Here is a 19,160-nt window from a genome sequence, read left to right as displayed (position 1 = left end):
ACAATTAGTCCTGAGAACAAAGAACAAAAACTCATACAATAGTTACAGGTTTAAGAAACTAATAGGTTGAAAAATATTTTGGGGATAAGTTAATAAATACCAAGTAGTTCTTTTTTAGCCTTTTCAATTATGAAAAATCTTTCTCAAGCATTATTAAAATGCACAGGGAAGTTCAAGAGTTTTAAGTTAATTCGTGTTTTCAAAACTAGAGGAAGGGAAGTATCTCAGTAATATATATTCTCCGTAATCAGACAAGGGTTAAGGTACAAACTTTACCAATATAACTTGTAAGCACTTGTGAATATTTTAAAAGAAATATTAGAGACCAGACTCAAATCATTTCTTTAGGAGAAACTATTTAAGAAGGAAACTTTGTTGCACAACATAATCAAAATGCCAAAAATTGCTCATTTTTAGGTACTAAGATGATTTAATGAAAATATTGGCAATTTTTATATACCTTCGTATCATAAACTGAGAAAACTACTGAATTGCACCACAAGTCTATTTAAGTTTGTGTCATACTAAGCAAACAGATTTGAGTTATTCATCTATGACTAACTGCTACTGTATTAATTCTACTGCAGTTTTAGGAATCATGATCCTGTATTATGGGCTCTAAAATGGAACTGAATAATATAAAGCCTTGAGAACTCTAGTAATAGAAGAGCAATGAGAAACATCATTTCAGGAGCTCCCACAGATCCTTCCAGACTCAATCCTAACCAAATTCAACCCACATGAGTACTTTTAGGGCTCAAAAAGGTGCTTGAGAGCTGGATATACGGACCCTGGTTACAACCAATACAAATATAAAAGGACATTACTGCACCAGAATTACCATAACAAAAATATTAGAACTAATACCAAAGCCAGGCTGAGTCAACAACCACAGGGTTTTATTATCTTCAATACTAGTGACTGCTTAACAAAATATGCTTAATTCTTTGATATGAAAATTGTGAAAAGTTTATATTACTATATGATCTTGGAAACAGTAATTTTTAAGATTGAGTAGCAATATTCATTTAACACTCATCAACTGACTTTAGGCTAAGTATCTTGCACATAAAAAGTTACAGCTCTTAGAGATGAGAAAAAAAATTTTAAAAAGAAAGAAAGAATCCCAAACATAGGACCTAGAACATTAACTAATTCACCACAGCTCTGCATTGTCAAATAAAAAGTCTATCAGAGCAAAACTACATGGGAGTGTAAAACTTCTGTTTCTGGACTTTGATCCAAGTAGTCATAAAAAGTTGTCCTTACTTAATATCTCCTATTTCCAGTATATGCCAAATAGTCTCAAGCTTTTGCCTAACACAAAACAAAGCAATAAAAAGTCAATCATATTACCCCTACAATATCCCACAATCACAGAGCTGATTCGTAACTAATGAAAGGTAAATTATTCTAACATGCTGTCAAAAGTAACAACAGCTGTTAAAGTGGCATTAGTACCAGAAAGTCTTTATCTGTGAATACATGACCATTAAGCCCTTAATGAACATATAGCATCTAGGCCTGTAGGACTGTCAAGTTTTCTACAATAGCAAGGGAGAGTTTTCTACTGGTTGTAGTTCCTAGTCTCAAATTAATTTTTATGTCAATAGATTACGACTGAAGTGGCATTTTCAAATTCACCTAAACGGGTTTTGACTGCCAAAAAGAACCTACTTCTGTGCTCAAAGCTATAGCTTTTAAGGAGGTGCTTAGCTCTGTATTTGAAGATAATTATAGGAAACAATTGTAATATAATGGCAATAATTACTTTCAAGGTTAACCAAAATTCACAGCTGTTTAAAGGAGCCTTTAGGAGTACCAGAATCTTCCTTCTGTTTAATGACTATTACTGAGTGCAGATGAATCAGTCTAAGGATAGGATAGAGAAGCAAGCATTAATGTCAAACAACAATTAAAACAAATAAAGTAGAAATAGTTCTACCAACAAGGCCTGTCTACAGGTGCAGATGGGTCCAAATTTATTTCAAATCTTAAAACACGCCAAAGGCCTCTATAGAACTATTCTGTTTCACCGGTTTCCTGAAGCACATTCTACAGTACTCATTTTACACATACTAAGACTAGGAAAAGAAAAAAAAAAAAAAAAAACCTAATGTGAGCTTCCCATTAAAAAAAACAAAAACAAAAAACCAAAACTTAGCTATGAAGTTACAGTGTCTGCAATAAGGTTTTACCACAACCAAGTGAATCACACTGGATTGAGCAGGTTGGCATTTTTATAATCAACTGATATCCAAACCTCTCATTCTTATTTCAGGTCTCCAGTTAATGCCACCAAATATAAGCTCAAACTGAAATATTGTTTCTTGAAAATCTCTGGCTACACACAAGTCTTAGATTATATTCCTCACATTGACAACTTTCAGCTCTTAGTAACTCCTAAAACTGAGGGCCTGCACTACTCTTGAATATATTACACTTTCGTTTTCCAATTTATACTCATTATAAACACTTCTCTTAAGATTATATACACATGTATGTATCACAGAAAGCGTTCAGCCTATTCTCAACAACAATACAAAAACCCTGAGAAAAAAGCCTTTAATAGAGTCTCAGATGATCTAAAATTTACACTAAGCAGTGTAACTTTGAGAACTGGAATTTTAATCCTATGCGACTTGGGAGGAAAAAGTAATATGAAAAGAAATGTAACTTAACTCTTTCCATTTATTTCACCAAAAAATGTTACTCTCAAAGTTTTGACAGGCTCTGAAAGTGAAGTGTTTTTATGTATGAGTTAAAAGCTACCGCCAAACAATCCCAAATGTACGTTTTCAAAGGGAGAGGGAAGAAAAAAGAAAAAGGATATTTATACTGATTTTAAAATAATTTTGTTCTTCCTTAATAATCTGCCCAAAGAACATCTCTAAAGAACACCCTCCCCAACACACACTTAAAATATCAGCCCAGTTCTCCCACCCACTCATTCTATGCGCGATAATTCTATAAGGGCGGAAGGGTGGAAGTGTGCAAGGGTGAAAGGAAACCGGGGACAGATGGCCTCAGAAGGGGTGACCTCCTAAAACTGTTGGCCTCAGGCAATCGATAATTCCAGACCTAGATGGTCTTAGTGCCTGCCTCACCCCAAACTCGCAGAAAAGTGCCCTTTGAAAAGAAACCACTGTGCATTCAGGGTTTATCCTCTGGTCGCTACAGATTTAGTATTTTTTGGAAGGCGAAAGCGAGGGAAAGGATTTTTAAAGGAGGGAGGAGTAATTTAACAGAAAAGATAAGATAGGTCCTCCGAAACCATCGCCTCGGTTAAAAACCCCCTAGAGTGATCAAATCGACACCAACTCTGAATGTTCGTTAAAAGACACAGATAAAAAGAGCTCCAACCAAGACCTAAAGGTAACACATCCTCAGGAAAGTCAAGGAAGACAAAAATGTCATACGGTCTATTTTCAATGAAGCATCGTCCCGCCGGCGTGACCCCGGCGCCACCACCCAGCACCCGGGCCTCACCGTGCCCCCGGGGAAAGTGGGAAGGCCAGGGGATTCTGAAAGAAGTACCTTGTTTTGTCTCCAAAAGGCAACATAGCAAAAGCGGGAAGTTGGAGGTGCAGTGCAGGCGGCCTCTGCGGACCCTGGACTCCTGGAGGCTCCGGGGGCGACGACGTGCCCAGGTGAGGCCGGTGACTCGAAGCCCGCTCCCCTACCACCCCAGTCGCCGCGCCGCCGCCAGCCGCCGCCTGCTTGCCCCGCACTGCGCCGCCCCCTGGCGGGGAGCGCCCAACCGAGCCGCGGCCGTGCGCCGGCGGGTAGGAGCCCAGCGCCCAGCCCCGGCCGGCTCCTCCACCATCACCGTCCCGCGTGCGTCTCCCTCCTGGCAGAGGCGGCCAGCACCCGCTGCCCCCAGTCGGCGACGGTGAAGTTCGGGCCCCTTCCCCCAAAGGAGTGCGTCCAGGAGTCAGCCTGAGTCCGCGCGCAGCAGACTTGCCCGCGCCCTGGTTTCGCACAAACTTCTCAGGCTTCGAGGCACCCGCCCGCCACGCACTCTCCGCTCCACCCTCCTAGTCCCTGGGCTTCAGCCTCAATCCTCCTCAACTCTCCCTCGAGCGTTTCCCACGCGCGTTTCGACTGTCCGCTGCGCAGCCGCCTCCCAAAGGACAGGCTCCCTCCTCCCTTCCCTCCGCAGAAGCCGCCCCGCGCTTGGCTCCGGACCAAGGAGAGCTGACCTCTAGGGTCGCCTAGGGCCGCACGGGACCTGCCCGCCCCCCCAGGGTCTGCTCTTCGCCGCGCTTCCCCGGCGTCCTTTGTGTGCGCGCGGCAAACCCCACTGCTGAACCCTTTCGGCGGCGCCGCCTTGCAAGCAAAAAGCAAAGGGAAGGAGGAGCGCGGGACAATCCGGGGACTGGAAGGGGGCAAACGGCGACAGCACTCACTTCGGAGAGGTTCCGGCATGTTGCTGCCTTTGGGCTTTCTCGTGGTCTCGCCCCTACCCGGGCTTCCCCGCCCCGCCAGGGCCGGGGCAAAGGGGGACGGGGGAGGAGCGGAGCCTCAGGGACGGCGTTGGAGATGGTGCTTCCGGAGCTGCAGGGAAGGGGCTCAAAAACTGTTTTAGTTTCGCTAAGGAGATTTAGGGGAACCAGGAGTCTAAAGAAGGGCTGGAGCAAGGCCCGTGAGCGCGGATGTAGGAAAATAATCTTGCTCCCAGGGAATATCAGGGCTACTGGGGTGGGGTGAGGTGGAGTTGGGGGGTCGGCAAGTACATTTTCGTATTTGAACTTTTGTGAACAAGTTAGATTGAATCCGACGCTTGGTTTTTCGAATGTACTCGCCTTAAAGTCGAGGTCTCTACCCTGTAACAGGATCAAGGACCTACTTCAAAAGCAAAGGGCCTGAGAGCGGAGGCTGTTTAATGGGTAACCACAGGGAAAATTCAATAGGGGAGAGAGACCAGCCCCTGGCCACGCTCCATGCCCCGGCCGGGTCTTCCATGGGTCCTCTTCTTACCTGGTGGCTTTCCTAACAAAGTAAGAGAAGGTAAAGTCCCAGTGATCGTCCAGCCACGCTTCGACCGAGTCCTGGTCCCATTGCTGCTGCGGCCGCGCGAAGCCGGGGCCGGCCCGCTCCATGATCAGCGCGGCGCGTCTCTGCGGCTGGGCTGGCTGGTGCTGGTTTTCCACCCCAGCTGGGGTCCCTCCCTCGGAGGAGCAGGACTCTGTCTCGAGACCCTCCTCCTTTGCCCTGCTCCAGTCAGGCCGGCTTTCGGCGAAGCTGCTCAGGAACCGGGCCAGCCTTCTGCCGCGCCCCGCCTCTCCCAATCCTCACCGCACTCAGGTGTGGCGGGCGGGGCTGGGTGCAGCAGCCCCGCGCCTTCCCAGGGGTCTGGCCCAGACTGGCTCTCGAAGTCTCTCGAGTCCCCAGATTCCAAGGCTGCCGCGGCGGCGACTGGCGAGCTCTCCGGAAGCCAAGTGGCCAGAACTAGAGGAGGAGGCCACGCGGCCGCTGGGGTGCGCTGTGTGCTGAGCGGGCTCCAGAAGAGCGCGCAAAGGTGACTGTGGGTGTGTTCGCTGAGGGTCCCACTCTAAGAAAGGGAAAGTCGCCTTGTGGGGACCAACCCCAAGCTCAGAAAGCAGTAGCTGGGGGGATTTGAGCCCGAAAAGTGAGAGGTGGTGATAGCCAGGACGCTTTTTCTTAGGCCTGAGAGAACAATCGTTGTCCCCCCTCGCTTTCCGCCAGCCCAGCGCGTGGCAGGAGCGGGTACCCACCTTACTAGAAGGCCAGCCAGCGCAATGGCCCAAAGCACCCCAGGTAACGACGGGGCCAGTTAAGGAGATGTGGCGCATGTGGCGCGTGTGTCACCAAAATAGAGTTGCGGGTCCTGGTGGGTTATTTCCAACATAGCCATTCCTGTGCTTAATTTGTTAATAATAGTAACAACAATAACTATAAATCAGATGTTTTTGCATCAAAGGCTTAATTTACTTTAATCTCCCTTTCCTGACTGGAAAAAGATTTTTTGGAAAAAGAAAACGGTAAATTGAAGTACAGTAATCACGGATGGTTTGTGCATGAAGTCAGAAAACAGGGGCATCTCCATACAATTCAGTTAACTTGAGAGTACAGGCACTACCCGGGTACAGTGCAGAGCAGCCAGTTAGCCCAATTTTAAATTAATTGATTCGTACTGATTGAAACTAATACATACACACTGTGAAAAAAGTATCTGTTTAAAAAGGTTCAGTCTTCCAACACTGATTTGTCTTATACCTACCATATTTTACAAAAAAGAATTGGTGTCTTCCTTTGCTTTATCCTCATTCCCATCTCCCTGTCCCGAATTTGGAGTTTTAATATGGTATTTTGCAGTGACCTAATTTTTTTGGCAGAATTAAATCTGGAGCCTTGTGTTTCACAACGTGTGAACGACACCATTAGCAGTGATATACCAAAAGTGATTTAGCTGACATACTTTTAACAAACTCCTTTCAAAATATTCTTGGCAAGAATGTAAGACATTACTCACTACATAGAAACACATAATTAAATAGATAATATGAGAACTTTAAAAAAATGTCTTCTAATCCCTCAATGCAATGGTTTACACTTCCTGCATTAAATAATTTTCCTTTTATAATTTCAATTTCTCTGAAATTTTACTGTGGAATGCAGGTAGCCACAAACTAATTTAAAAAAAAAGCAAAGGAGAGGTGAAATAATGCTTGATAAATTTTATCAGATTTTAAAATGTTATTTCTCTTCTGATTTGTTACTATGATAGTGATTAGAGTGTTGATAAACTAGAGACTTTTTCCTCAGTGCTCAGTTCTTCCCTGTGGAAATCTATGCATTTCTTCTCTCAGGAGGTCAATGATAATTTAAAATTCTACTTACCTACTAATGGAGTGAATTTTTGCCTTGAATCATTTGCAGTGGTTGGCTACCTTGATTAAATAAACAAGCACTATATGTCCATATGTCCTTTTTGTCTCCTATTCTGAAGTGGTTAAATTATCAGAAATCAGGAAGGCTTCTGAAAAATTTGTGCAAGAAAAACAATGCATGGATTCTCCTATCAGTGAGCCTCAATTCTGTGTGGTATAGATGGTGGGTTGGGGGTTACTGTAAAGGCCTGTTATCTGAGGTAAGCATATCACCAGAGATTGGGGAATGAGGCATTTCAGCCTGTTCTAGACTCTAGAAAACTCAGATAAAACAACACCTCTTGAAACTTTAAAGTACTTAAAGGTAAGCATATTTTGAACTGGTCTCATGCTGGCCTCTTGTTTCCTAGCTCCATTTTATTCTCAACCCCAATTTGCTTGATTATTTTATATATGTTTAACTTACTGGTATGGATTGCCCAAGGCATCTTGAATCTTGTTTTAGAATAAGTCGAAAATGAGTAAGTAATAAACACAACCAGGAAATAACTTGAAAAATGATATTAATGCTACTTATGACAAATAAACATGCAACAACTTAACAGAAAGCCTCCAATGGATTCCCACTGTACTAAAATAAAGCCCAAACTTCCAACATGGCTTATAAGGTTCTGCATGATTTGACTTTTATCTATCTCTTACTGCTGAAGGCACTGGTCATACAACCAGGAAAAAACAAACAAAACCTTTTCCAAAAAAAGAGAACACAAATTTTAAGTCATGACATCTTTCCTGCCTTGCCTTTTTTAAATCTTTTGTTTCCTTGCAGAAAACCTGTATATTCTAGGAAAAAGAAAATTGAGTACCTATATTTGCACATATAATGGGATCTAGGTTTCTCATTTTGACATTGAAATGGAATTGAAAGTTAAAAATCAATTCTGTATGTGTGTGTGCACATCGTAAGGGGAAATCCTACATGACAAAGAGATATAGGCAGTTTCTAAGAGCTGTTGCCAGCCTCCAGCCTCCAGCCTCCAACCTCCAAGGAGCTCCAGCTAGCCAGGAAATAAATCCCCCAGTCTTACAACTGCAATTCTGCTGGGGTGAGCTCAGAAGCAGATATTTCCCCAGTCAAGCTTCAGATTAGAACACTTTCCTAGCCATTAAGTTGATTGCAACCATGTGAGATGCTAAGCAGAAGACATCTTCATAACTGATATCATATTAATATTGAGTCCTAGAATCTATTAACATAGTATATCTATCCGTTTATTCTGGTCTTTTAAAATTTCTTCCAGCAACGCCTTGTAGTGTTTATTTTTTTTTTTCTTTTTGCAGCTGTACCTGTGGCATACGGACGTTCCAGGGCCATGGATCAAATCAGAGCTGCAGCTGCAGCCTGTGTCACAGCTGTGGCAACAGTGGATCTGAGCTGCATCTATGCCACAGCTTGCAGCAATGCCAGAACCTTAACCAGCCTTAAGTGAGGGAGGGGATCAAACCTGCATTCTCACAGAAACAACTTCAAGTCCTTAACCCACTGAACCACATGGGAACCCTGGCCTTGTAGTTTTTAGTGTACCTGTCTTGCATGTATTTTATTAAATTTATCTCTATATATTACAGCTCTGTTTCTGAGAGATAATAGAAGCAATGACATTCACTTGGAAGTGAGTACATTTAGTACCCAGATTTGACTTCTAAATTCCATTCTCCACTTTAAAAGAAACCAGGAGTTTCTGGAGAAAAGATTTCCAGGTCTGTGACAGGGGAAGTACAAACCGTGCCTGTAAGATCTTGTTTTATTGGAAAATAAGAAGGGCTTAAAAATGATGCCAACATGTCAGAACAACAGAGGACATTTCTGAAAGGAGCTTTCAATGGAAAAATCTCAAGCAAATGGAATATCAAAATATATATTGATGGTAACAAATTAGAAGTCATTGATTTGGAACTGTGATTCTATACTGATATAAACAACTAGATAAATAAATAGAAGAGAAGGGAATGTTCCTTACAGTAAAATGCCAACTAATAAATAAAAAAGGAATCATGTAATTAGAAAAATCATTAAAATGTATGGGTATATGTATGGTTGAATCAGCTTGCTGTACAGCAGAAATTAACATGAAATTGTAAATTAACTATACTTCAATAAAATTAAATTTAAAAAAAATCATTAATGGTTGATAAAATATATTAATGAGAATTTATTGATGGGTAGGATATTTACATAGCTTAAAGTATCTCCTCAGGTTTATCACTTACCATGGGAAAATAGTATCTTTACAACAACGAGACCTTATGGATATCTCTCTAACCAAGTGATCAATTTAATATCACTTATATTGGGACAAATGAACAGTACACACCTTTTAATAGAATACACTAAGGATACAACATGACTTCTGTGTCACTACTGCCAAAAATGTGAATCTAATCACATTTTTGGAATCTAATTGAGGAATTTTCCAACAAACACACCCAGATTGACTAACATTCTACAATATAACTAGTCTGTATGCTTCAAAGAGTTCAAGGTCAAGAAAGACAGTGATTGAGGAGCTATATATTAGTTATTTATCACTATGCAAAAATATTAGTGGCTTAAAGCAATGTACTTTCATTATCTCCCAGTTTCTGTGCATCAGGAGTCCGGGTTAGCCCTCTGCTCAGGGGTGTCTCACAAGACAGTGAAGGTGTCAGCCAGAGTTGCACTCCTTACAAGCTCACTCAGGCTGTTGGCAGAATTCAATTTCTTGCAATTGTAGAACTTAGAAATTCTTTTTCTTGCTGGGTTCTTGCTGGAAACCTTTAGAGGCTATTGGTTGGAGGCCCTTCCCTGCCTCTCAAAGCCACTTTCAGTGCCTTGACACATGGAGTTTCCCAACATGGCTGGTTGCTTCCTCAAGGAAAGCAAAGGAAAGAGCCTCCAGCAGGATGGGCAGTATAATCTTAAGTAATGTGTAACCGTAAATCCTCACACACATAATCACATATACACATACCTTTGTCCTATTCTGTTTGTTGGAAGTATGCATGAAAAAAATGTTGTCTGCCATTTCAGTAAACAATAAATGTAGCCCGCCATCAAGCCATCAGTTACTGCAGTCATCCCAACCGTGTGCCCTGAGGGGAAGTCACAATGCAGAGAAACAGGATACTGGCCCTAGATAGTTAAGATGAATATCAAAGGAATAATTTCATGAGACTTTTGTATATTCGTATACATAAAAAAGTACTTGTGGGAGTTCCCATCACGGCTCAGTGGTTCACGAATCCGACTAGGAACCATGAGGTTGCAGGTTCAATCCCTGGCCTTGCTCAGTGGGTTAAGGATCTGGTGTTGCCGTGAGCTATGGTGTAGGTCGCAGATGCGGCTCAGATCCCACGTTGCTGTGGCTCTGCTATAGGCCGGAGGCTGCAGCTCTGATTAGACCCCTAGCCTGGGAACCTCCATATGCTGCAGGAGTGGCCCTAGAAAAAGACAAAAAGACAAAATAAATAAATAAATGAAAAGTACTTTGTGTGTGTGCGTGAGGGTGTGTAAGAGAGAGAGATTAGCAGTAATCTTTTTATGTTCAACTACATGGTTCTTTTCAGGCAAAACTATATGTCCTGGTTTCTCCCTTACCTCTTTGAAATTATTTCCTCAGAGCTAGCTGGGAGGCTGTATCCCAGGCCATAGTCTTCAGTAAGGCCATTGAATAACACAGTTCTCAGCTTTAGGATGTACACTTTTTTAGTCAACAGAAGCAAGCTGAATTCTGCCCTCGTACAAGGGGAAGGGATCATACCAGGATGTGAACAGTAGGATGAGGGGATCATGGAAGCCACCTCAGGAATCCATCTAGAATAACATTGTGTAATAAGGCATAGTGATTGGGACATAGCATGTGTTCAGTAGATATTTGTTGGGTCAATTTAAAAAGAAATGAAGTGGGCTTTTTCTTAGCACACTTTGGCAGTACTTTGCTTACTGTATGTAATTCTGTCAGCAATTATTTTTGAGGAAGGGTTATTTGTTTTAGTGGTCTTTGGAAGTCTTATCATGCTTAATAAGATCTCCTTTTATGCTTAGCTGCACTAAGCTCATGTGAAATGGGCTTTCTTTTTTTTTTTTTTTTTTTTTTTTGTCTTTTTGCCATTTCTTGGGCCGCTTCTGAGGCATACGGAGGTTCCCTGGCTAGGGCTCGAATCAGAGCTGCAGCCTCCGGCCTATAGCAGAGCCACAGCAACGTGGGATCTGAGCCATATCTGCGACCTACACCACAGCTCACGGCAACGCCAGATTGTTAACCCACTGAGCAAGGCCAGGGATCAAACCCGCAGCCTCATGGTTCCTAGTCGGATTCGTTAACCACTGCGCCACGATGGGAACTCCTGAAATGGACTTTCTGAGGATAATGTTGGGATACATCTTTTAAGTTGTCACACAGTACAGATCAGCCTAATACTTTAAATACATGCATTTAAATCATATCATAAACCACAATTTCTTTTTGGGGGGATTTTGTGTTTTTTTGGGGGTAGTCTTTTTGTCTTTTAGGGCTGCACCCTCAGCATATGAAGGTTCCCAGGCTAGGGGTCCAGTTGGAGCTGCAGCTGCTAGACTACACCATAGCCACAGCAACACTGGATACGAGCTGCATCTGCGACCTATACCACAGCTCACAGCAATGCTGGATCCTTAACCAACTGAGTGAGGCCAGGGGTCGAACCCAGGTCCTCATGGATACTAGTCAGGTTTGCTAACCGCTGAGCCATGACAGGAACTCCATAAATCTCAATTTTAAAGACACAGCCAATCTATGAATAATGAAACTGTGTTACAGTGCAGTGCAATGATTCTAGTAAGTCCACAGCATTTTCCACCCAAATCAAACATAGTTTTCTACCCAAGTCTCTTAAAGCAGCCAAGAATTCAGTTTGATATACAAAGGCTGATCCATGTGAAAAGACATTACACAGAGGATGGAGAGCAGCTGTTCTCCAAATCAAGGAAGGTCACACATAGAGGAAATTGACTTACATTAAAACAGGAGGGACATTGGACAGATACTAGACACACTTTCCTGACAGAGGGATGCAGTACAGATGGATTCATGATGAAAAACAACTGTGGAGTTTTTCCCTAGAGATTTTTACAAATGAGGTGAGCAACCATCTGTTGATAATGCTTTGAAGTCCCTGTCTCAGAGCATAACCACCTCAGGAACTCTTGAGGTTCTTCACTGCCCTTTCACCCGCAAATGGAGAATATGTTAGACAGAAGAATGACGTTCTCATTGATAAATAATATTAACCATTCACAGAAACATGAAATAACCTAAAACACCCATATCCAGAACTGATCTATACTCTTTTCATCTACTTTCCTGTTAAAGAAAAGATTCCATACTCTAGAGAAAATATCCTGTGCTAGTCAGAATGACTAAAAATAGAATAATTAGTTTAGAAAGAAATAGCAAGGAGTGAAACACTTTTAAGTCAACTGCATCCAGGTGTGACACACTTAACTAAAAACCAGTTTAAAAGTAGGACATTTAAAAAAAGACCTTTTAAAGGTTAAAGGAACAAAAATGTGTCTTTTAAAAAGAAAATTGAGAGAAACAGTTTTGTTGATCTTGATTCTAGCCTAAAGAAACATTTGCCTTTCCTTTATAAGTTATGGATAAAAACTTTTTAGTTCATGCTCAGAATCTCATTTTAAAAATCTCAGATGGCTACGTAGACATCATTGTGAAGCCTGCCTCCTTCCAAATATGTAAGGGAAAGTATGATTTGATTATCATGCCAGAGAAAAAAAAAAAAGAACCTCATGACTGGAGATAACTTTCACCTTCTAGGAGTAGCCTTTGGATAAACTTGTTTGAATCAACTCTTTGAAAATAAAAATCAACATTTTACAATTCAATGAAATCAATCAAAACTCAAACAAGACCCCCAATTGGAGATACTATAAAGTGTGCACATTTTCACTCAATTTTGATACATGCCTTGAAAATGCTACATCTTTTAAATAAAGTCTGTACAGAGATCTAGATGAAGCTAGTTCATTCTTTATAGACATAGTCACAGTGACTCAATTTTCCCATTCCGTTATTATAGGGAAACAAGCTATATATTTAAAGGGGATAACATGTAGCCATTCCAATATGGAAGTTCCAGAATAAAATTTCCAGCCATGTTTACAGAACATGTCATCTTTAAATAATAGCACTTCCAAGAGAAGTAATCAGTAAATCAACAGGCGGAAGGAACTATTGCACAGAATAGGCCCTGATTCCTTCAGTTCATTTGTTTTCATTCTTCTCTGTCGATGAAATCACTGAGGTGGTGCATACAGTAGAGGTGTTGTGCAAGCCATTCTGGCTTGAGAGGAAGGCCTACAAAATTTCTTTCATATTAAATCCAGAAATCTGAAAAACATTCCAATAAGGTCTTAAAACTCTAGAATTGATCAATGCAAGTGATTTCCTCTGTGCGATAGTTACCTGGAAGGACATATGTTTCGGTAAATGGTGTTGTCATTGCTCAAAATATTTTAGGAACTTCCTCTTTGAATGCTTTCACAGTCTGCATTAGATTTTTTGCATCTCTTTGATAGCGGCAATATTTTGATTTGTTTGTTTTATGCTGAGAGTTAATTTGGTTTTTTGTATATTATAAACAGCCAAAAGTTACTTCACCTATGGTCTGGTAGGAAATACATTTTTTTTTTTAATTTTTTTAGGTAAAATGAGGAATTGTTATAAGTAATGGGGCTGATTTTTGTAGCCTGGATTGGAAGTTTAGGACTTCCCATTGTGGCTCAGTGGGTTAAGTATCCTACTAGTATCCATGAGGATGCAAGTTCCATCCCTGGCCTTGCTCAGTGGCTTAAATGATCCAGCGTTGCCGTGAGCTGTGGTATAGGTTGAAGATGCAGCTTGGATATGGCCTTGCTGTGGCTGTGGGGTAGGCCGGCGGATATAGCTTCGATTTGACCCCTCGCCAGGGAACTTCCAAATGCTGAGGGTAAAGCCCTAAAAAGACAAAATAAAAAAAAAATAGATTGAAAGTTTTATTCCATTGCCAGCTATGCGATTCTACCATTCCCTGCCCTCTCTCAGGAAAAAAAAAAAAAAAAGTTTTTTAAAACAGAAGCTCACAATGGATGGGGACACAATTTCTGATGTTGCTAGACTCAGGGTGCAAGTGCACTGCATCCCAAACCTCAGCAAGCTAACACACACAGACTAACATGTTGCTAGTGGCCTGTGTGAGAATGATTTGCAAGAATATTCTGAGGGGCAAATTACAACTGGAGTTATGTCTATTTTTTCTAGTAGGCGGAAAACTGAAGTACCAGAAATTAAGGGTGTGTTCTGGGAGTGAAATTTTAGCTCAAACAAAGGAACACTGTTCCATAGGAACACTGATTAAGACTGCAAGAATGAAAGTACAATAATAGAAGGAGTTCCCGCCATGGCTCAAGGGTTAACAAACCCGACTAGCATCCATGAGGATGCGGGTTTGATCCCTGACCTTGCTCAGTGGGTTAAAGATCTGGCCTTGTGGTGAGCTATGGTGTAGGTCACAGACGTGGCTGGGATCCCCCATTGCTGTGGCTCTGGCGTAGGCCAGTGGCTACAACTGGGATTGGACCCCTAGCCTGAGATCCTCCATATGCCGTGGGTGCGGCACTAAAAAGACCAAAAAAAAAAAAAAAAAAAATGTGCAATAGTAAATGCAAATGCAGGTAATGGAGGGCTTATATGGTTCTCTTTTCTTGGTCATTCCTATGTTCTGAGGAACACACTCCTATGTAACTCTAGCACAGTGCTTGAAAGCCCTAAAACAAGAATTTGAGCATTAGGAAAGCCTTTGAACATGGTGGATATCTTCCTTATCCACCAGGTCCTACTCCATGCCCCAGAAGACTGTGAGGTCTATATAAACAAGCTGCTTTGCCCTCTGGCTATTGATTGTCTCAGTTAATAGGGAGCACCACAAGAAATGGGGGGGCCAGGAGGAGAATGAGCTCAGGATCTTTATTGTCCTGACATGGTGAACTAAACATGATGGCAAATTCTTTGCTCTTTCTCACCTTGAAAGGTGGAGTCTAATTCCCCTCTCTCCTTTAACTGCGAGGGGTCTAAGTAAATTGCTTGAATAACTGAATGCAATGGAAGTGACATTTTGGGACTTCGGAGGCTAAGTCAGCACATGAATCCTTGCAGTCCCCACTACCTAGGTCTCGTGGGACACTTACTCTTGGAGCTCTGAGCTGTTTTGTGAGAAGTCAACTCCCCTGAGACTTCTCTGCTGGAGGGAGCCCTAAGGAGAGACCGGTGTAGAGTGCAATGCTGGCCTTCTCCTAGCTGTTCCAGCCTTCCGAGACAGACTTGTGAGTGAAGACAACATCTTGGAGGACATTGCAAGCCCAGAAGATATATCATGGAGAAGAACCAAAGAACCCTGCCAACAGCAGGACTGAGGCCTCAGATATATGATGCCTATCAAGTGGTCTCAGACATCTCCAGATGTTCAGTCCACCCCAGCTGAGCCTCCAGGCTCTGTGAAGCAAAAATTATCCATCTCTGCTGTGCCCTGCCAAAGTTAGTGACCCACAAAATTGTGAGCACAATACATGATTATTGTCTTATAGCAATAAATAGCCAAACACCTGGCAACCTCCCAGCTGGTTCAGCCCTGGTCGGTTATGTCCTCTGCCAAAGTCACTTCAAGACAGCTTTCTCCACAGAACTACTCCTGCCTTATGGCCTATGGGAGTAATGGCTTCCTGCCATCACTAGCTGTACTATCCTTTGTTACTGGCTTTTTAAAATCTTGTCCACCTTTCAAAAAAAAAGTCCCTTAATTCAACTCTCCTGAATTATCCAATTTGAGAGTGTCATCTGTTTCCTGTCTTGGCTCAGGATCTTGGCTCATATGTCAGACCTGATATACATGTCTTAAGATTTATTATAGAGCAGGGGAGAAAGCTATGGTCTATGTAAGGAGGTTCAAAATTATACTTTAGAAAGCCACAAATTAGCAAAACCGTTTGTGTATACACTTATATCAGGTAATTACCGTGTTACTCTTAATGAAGTACTTCAGGATACTTTAGAAGAGGTTACATTTTTAAGGCCATCCTGGCACACTGTGTTATTTTGTTTAACAAACAGTTATGTCACAATTTCTATATATCAGGCACTCTGGAATAATATACAAATAATAATGCATTAATCCTCCTAATAACCACATCAGCAATATGCTATTATTATCTATGTTTCGCAGAGATTATATTATTCACAGCTAGTAAGTGGCAGACCTAATACTTGAGGCCACACAGTTCAGCTGGAAAGTGTGCATGCACTCTTTACCTCCATATTAGGCTATGAAGTTTTCCTGGGAAAAATGAGTCGCCCTGGTCTGCTGTGTGATTAGGCTCAGTGAGAGTTGGTGCTTCTTCTCACAGCTGTTTGAGATGATGGACAGAGAGAAAGAAAAAGAGGTGAGAAGCTCCTCAGAAGACACACTTTGTAGAAGACAAGTGTAGTAGTTATCTGCTGCTGTGTAACAAATTACCTCATAACGTAGTAGCTTAAAACAACAAGTTTTTATGTCTCATGGTTTCTGTGGGCCAAGAATGAAGATGGAGTACATTGGGGTCTCTAATCCACTACACTTGGAGTCGCAGGTGGTTCCCCCAGAGGCTGGGCTTGGAACCATCTAAAGACTTGTTCACTCATATTCTCCTGCCTAGCTGGGTGTGTAGCCTGGAATACCCTTCACAGCCTCCATCTAGTTCCAGGGATGCTTAGAGGAAATTCTACCCACAAAATGAAATGCAGTTTCATGTGTGGGAGTTACTATTTTTGAGAACCTAGCTTGGGTGATTATTTAATTGTTTCAGTCAAGATTTCTGAAAAAAGTAGAGGGAAAGCTCAAACTAGGTAAAAGGATTATTTTTAAAGGTGTGGGAGTAGTTAAAGAAACCAGAAATTAGGATTACATAGAACTCCAGATCTAGCAACAATGGAGAGCTATTATCTCTCCCCAGACGGAGGGAAAGAGAAAAGTTAGAGGACTGCGAAGGGAACTATTTGCAGAGGGTGTCTGACAAGAGCTGTGGCATTTAGGGAGGGGTGAAGATAACTAAGGATAACCCAGTGGAGTAGGAGGAGGGTGAATAAACACTCTCGTCTCATTGTCCCCCTGCCCTCTGATCTTGTGCTTATCTAATCCACTTGAATACCATGTGGCCAGAGCAGACCATATACATCAGCCTCCAAGGATTACAGAGAAGGGTGGTGGTGAGAATGGTGGAGAATGGGTCTAAAAAGGCAAAGAGAAGACATCCAACACACCAAAATCTTATTAAGGTTCGAGTGGGAGTAGGGGGCAGTGAAGTGTGTTTTGGAGGGTTACCAGTTGTCCTGCATAGAGCTCAGGTTGCATGCTGCTAGAGTGTGAAATGCCACCATTTACAGATTTTGTTATGTTGTAGCATATGAAATTACCATTTTTTAAGGTTAAAAAAAAAACCTGAAAAATTGGCAATCACATAGTTTGACCTAATATTCTGTGTATTTGCAATAAAGCTGCTAATGGATAAACTGCTCATATTAGATGACTAAAAATGCTACTTGTTGCTTTATTGTTTAGTATTTTCAGAGTTAGAAGTGCCTTAAAATATTTAAGTGGAATGGGTATTCTAGTTGGACTCCAGTAAACTTTTTTTTTTTTTTTTTTGGTTGTTCATGGATGGGTCAAGATAAAAGTATACTGTCAGCAAAACTTTTGAGGTAGGCATATTGCTCACTACATCTCATGGCAGTCAGAACCTGGGTACTCAACTGAAATAGTTCAGCCTACCTCATGTTTTGTCTTTCAAAGATGGGTAGCCTTGAACCCAAGCAGAAAAATGTAAGAGATAGCTTGATGCCTGGGTTTCAGGGGAACCCATCAGGAAATAGAGGACTCAGGATAGACCATGGTAAAGGGAAGTTTCGAATTTCATGTTCAATATTGCCCTCTAACCATGTATTATTTAGTAACCTATTGGATGAAGAAATGCTGGAGTTTTGATGTGGTTTCTCACTCTGCAACACAACTAAGAAGGTGTGAGTCAAATGCTAGTTAATATGAATTTTAAAGGGAATTTCCACTGAGACATATATTTTTAAAATATTGCTACTTTCTACTAAACATACTGGAAGTGCCCCTGAAGCTGATCGCTGCTGCAGAAGCAATTACTTGAGCAGTGTGGCAGACAGATAATGGGTCCCCAAAGATGTCCATGTCCTAATCTCCGGGACCTGTGAAAATGTTACCTTACAAACATGATTAAATTAAGCATTTTGAGATAGGGAGATTAGCTTGGATTAGCCAGGTGGTTCCAATGTAATCACAAAGGTCTTTACAGAAGGGAAGCAGTAGGGTTAAAGTTAGGAGAAGATCATGTAACAATGGAGTAGAGACTGGAGCCATGTGGCCAGGAGCCAAGGAATTCTAGCAGCCTCTAAAAGTTGGAAGAGGCAAGGAATGGATTCTCTTCCAAAATGAAGCAGCCCTGAACACATGTTGATTTGGCCCCATTGATTTTTTTTCCCTGTGAGACTTAATTCAGACCTCTGACCTCCAGATATGTAAAAAAAAAAAAAAAAAAAAAAAAAAAAAACAAAAAAAACCTAATCTGTGTTTTTGTTTTGTTTTGTTTTTTGTCATTTTAGGGCCATACCTGCAGCATATGGAGGTTCCCAGGCTAGGGGTCGAATCAGAGTTGTAGCCACCAGCCTACACCACAGCCACAGCAATGGTGAATCCAAGCTGCATCTGCAGGCTACACCACAGTTCACCGCAATGCCGGATTCTTAACCCACTGAGTGAGGCCAGGGGTTGAATGTACATCCTAATAGATACTAGTCAGATTTGTTTCCACTGAGCCATGATGGGAACTCCCCAAATCTGTACTGTTTTAAGCCACTAAATTTGTGGTAAGTTGTTCCCGCAACCACATGAAACTGGTTATGTGAAAGTAATGAGGGGACACCTACAAGCACAGATTCCTTTTGATACTCACTCCTTATTGCTACCCCTTAAGAACCCAGATGAGAAATCCGCATAAAGAACTTCAGGGCCTCAGAGAGACTGAAACTAAGACACATCCAGAAATTTGGAGTTAGAGTGATCCGTTAGGACAAATTAGGGTGCTCTGACCAAGACGCAGTAACAAAGAAGAGCAGTGGGATGCCTAGGACCAAAGTTTCCTTAGGAAAGGGGGAAATGGGAGGTCTTGGCTGATCCAGA

General features: G+C 41.9%; 1 protein-coding gene and 1 long non-coding RNA gene across 7 annotated transcripts in view; both read right to left on the bottom strand.

The window, feature by feature from the left end:
• PDE5A (phosphodiesterase 5A) overlaps positions 1-5,122 on the bottom strand; it is a 149,810-nt gene extending 144,688 nt beyond the window's left edge. For 2 of the 6 annotated variants that reach the window (XM_021101650.2, XM_021101654.2), the window contains exon 1: positions 4,410-5,122. Coding sequence is in view for 4 of the 6 variants with exons in the window: in XM_021101648.2 (XP_020957307.2) it covers positions 4,981-5,102 (122 nt within the window). In the remaining 2 variants the exon portion in view is untranslated. Of the gene's footprint in view, positions 1-3,537 lie in introns of all 6 variants that reach the window. The other 4 variants (XM_021101648.2, XM_021101652.2, XM_021101649.2 and 1 more) reach the window with 2 other exon arrangements.
• Positions 5,123-9,865: 4,743 nt separating this feature from the next.
• LOC110262165 (uncharacterized) overlaps positions 9,866-19,160 on the bottom strand; it is a 75,299-nt gene continuing 66,004 nt past the window's right edge. Inside the window, exons 4-5 of the long non-coding RNA XR_014813130.1 lie at positions 16,232-16,326; positions 9,866-10,026 (exon numbers count right to left, since the gene is read on the bottom strand). This is a non-coding gene — a long non-coding RNA (uncharacterized LOC110262165). The remainder of the gene's footprint in view (positions 10,027-16,231; positions 16,327-19,160) is intronic.

The sequence above is a fragment of the Sus scrofa genome, chromosome 8 (assembly GCF_054392235.1).
Source record: "Sus scrofa isolate SSC_HxYL_T2T_F1_AM1 chromosome 8, Sscrofa_HxYL_maternal_Yorkshire_Landrace_v2.0, whole genome shotgun sequence".
Lineage (NCBI taxonomy): Eukaryota > Metazoa > Chordata > Mammalia > Artiodactyla > Suidae > Sus > Sus scrofa.
Note: the sequence above shows the minus strand (reverse complement) of the source record. Positions and strands in the feature narration are given on the sequence as shown.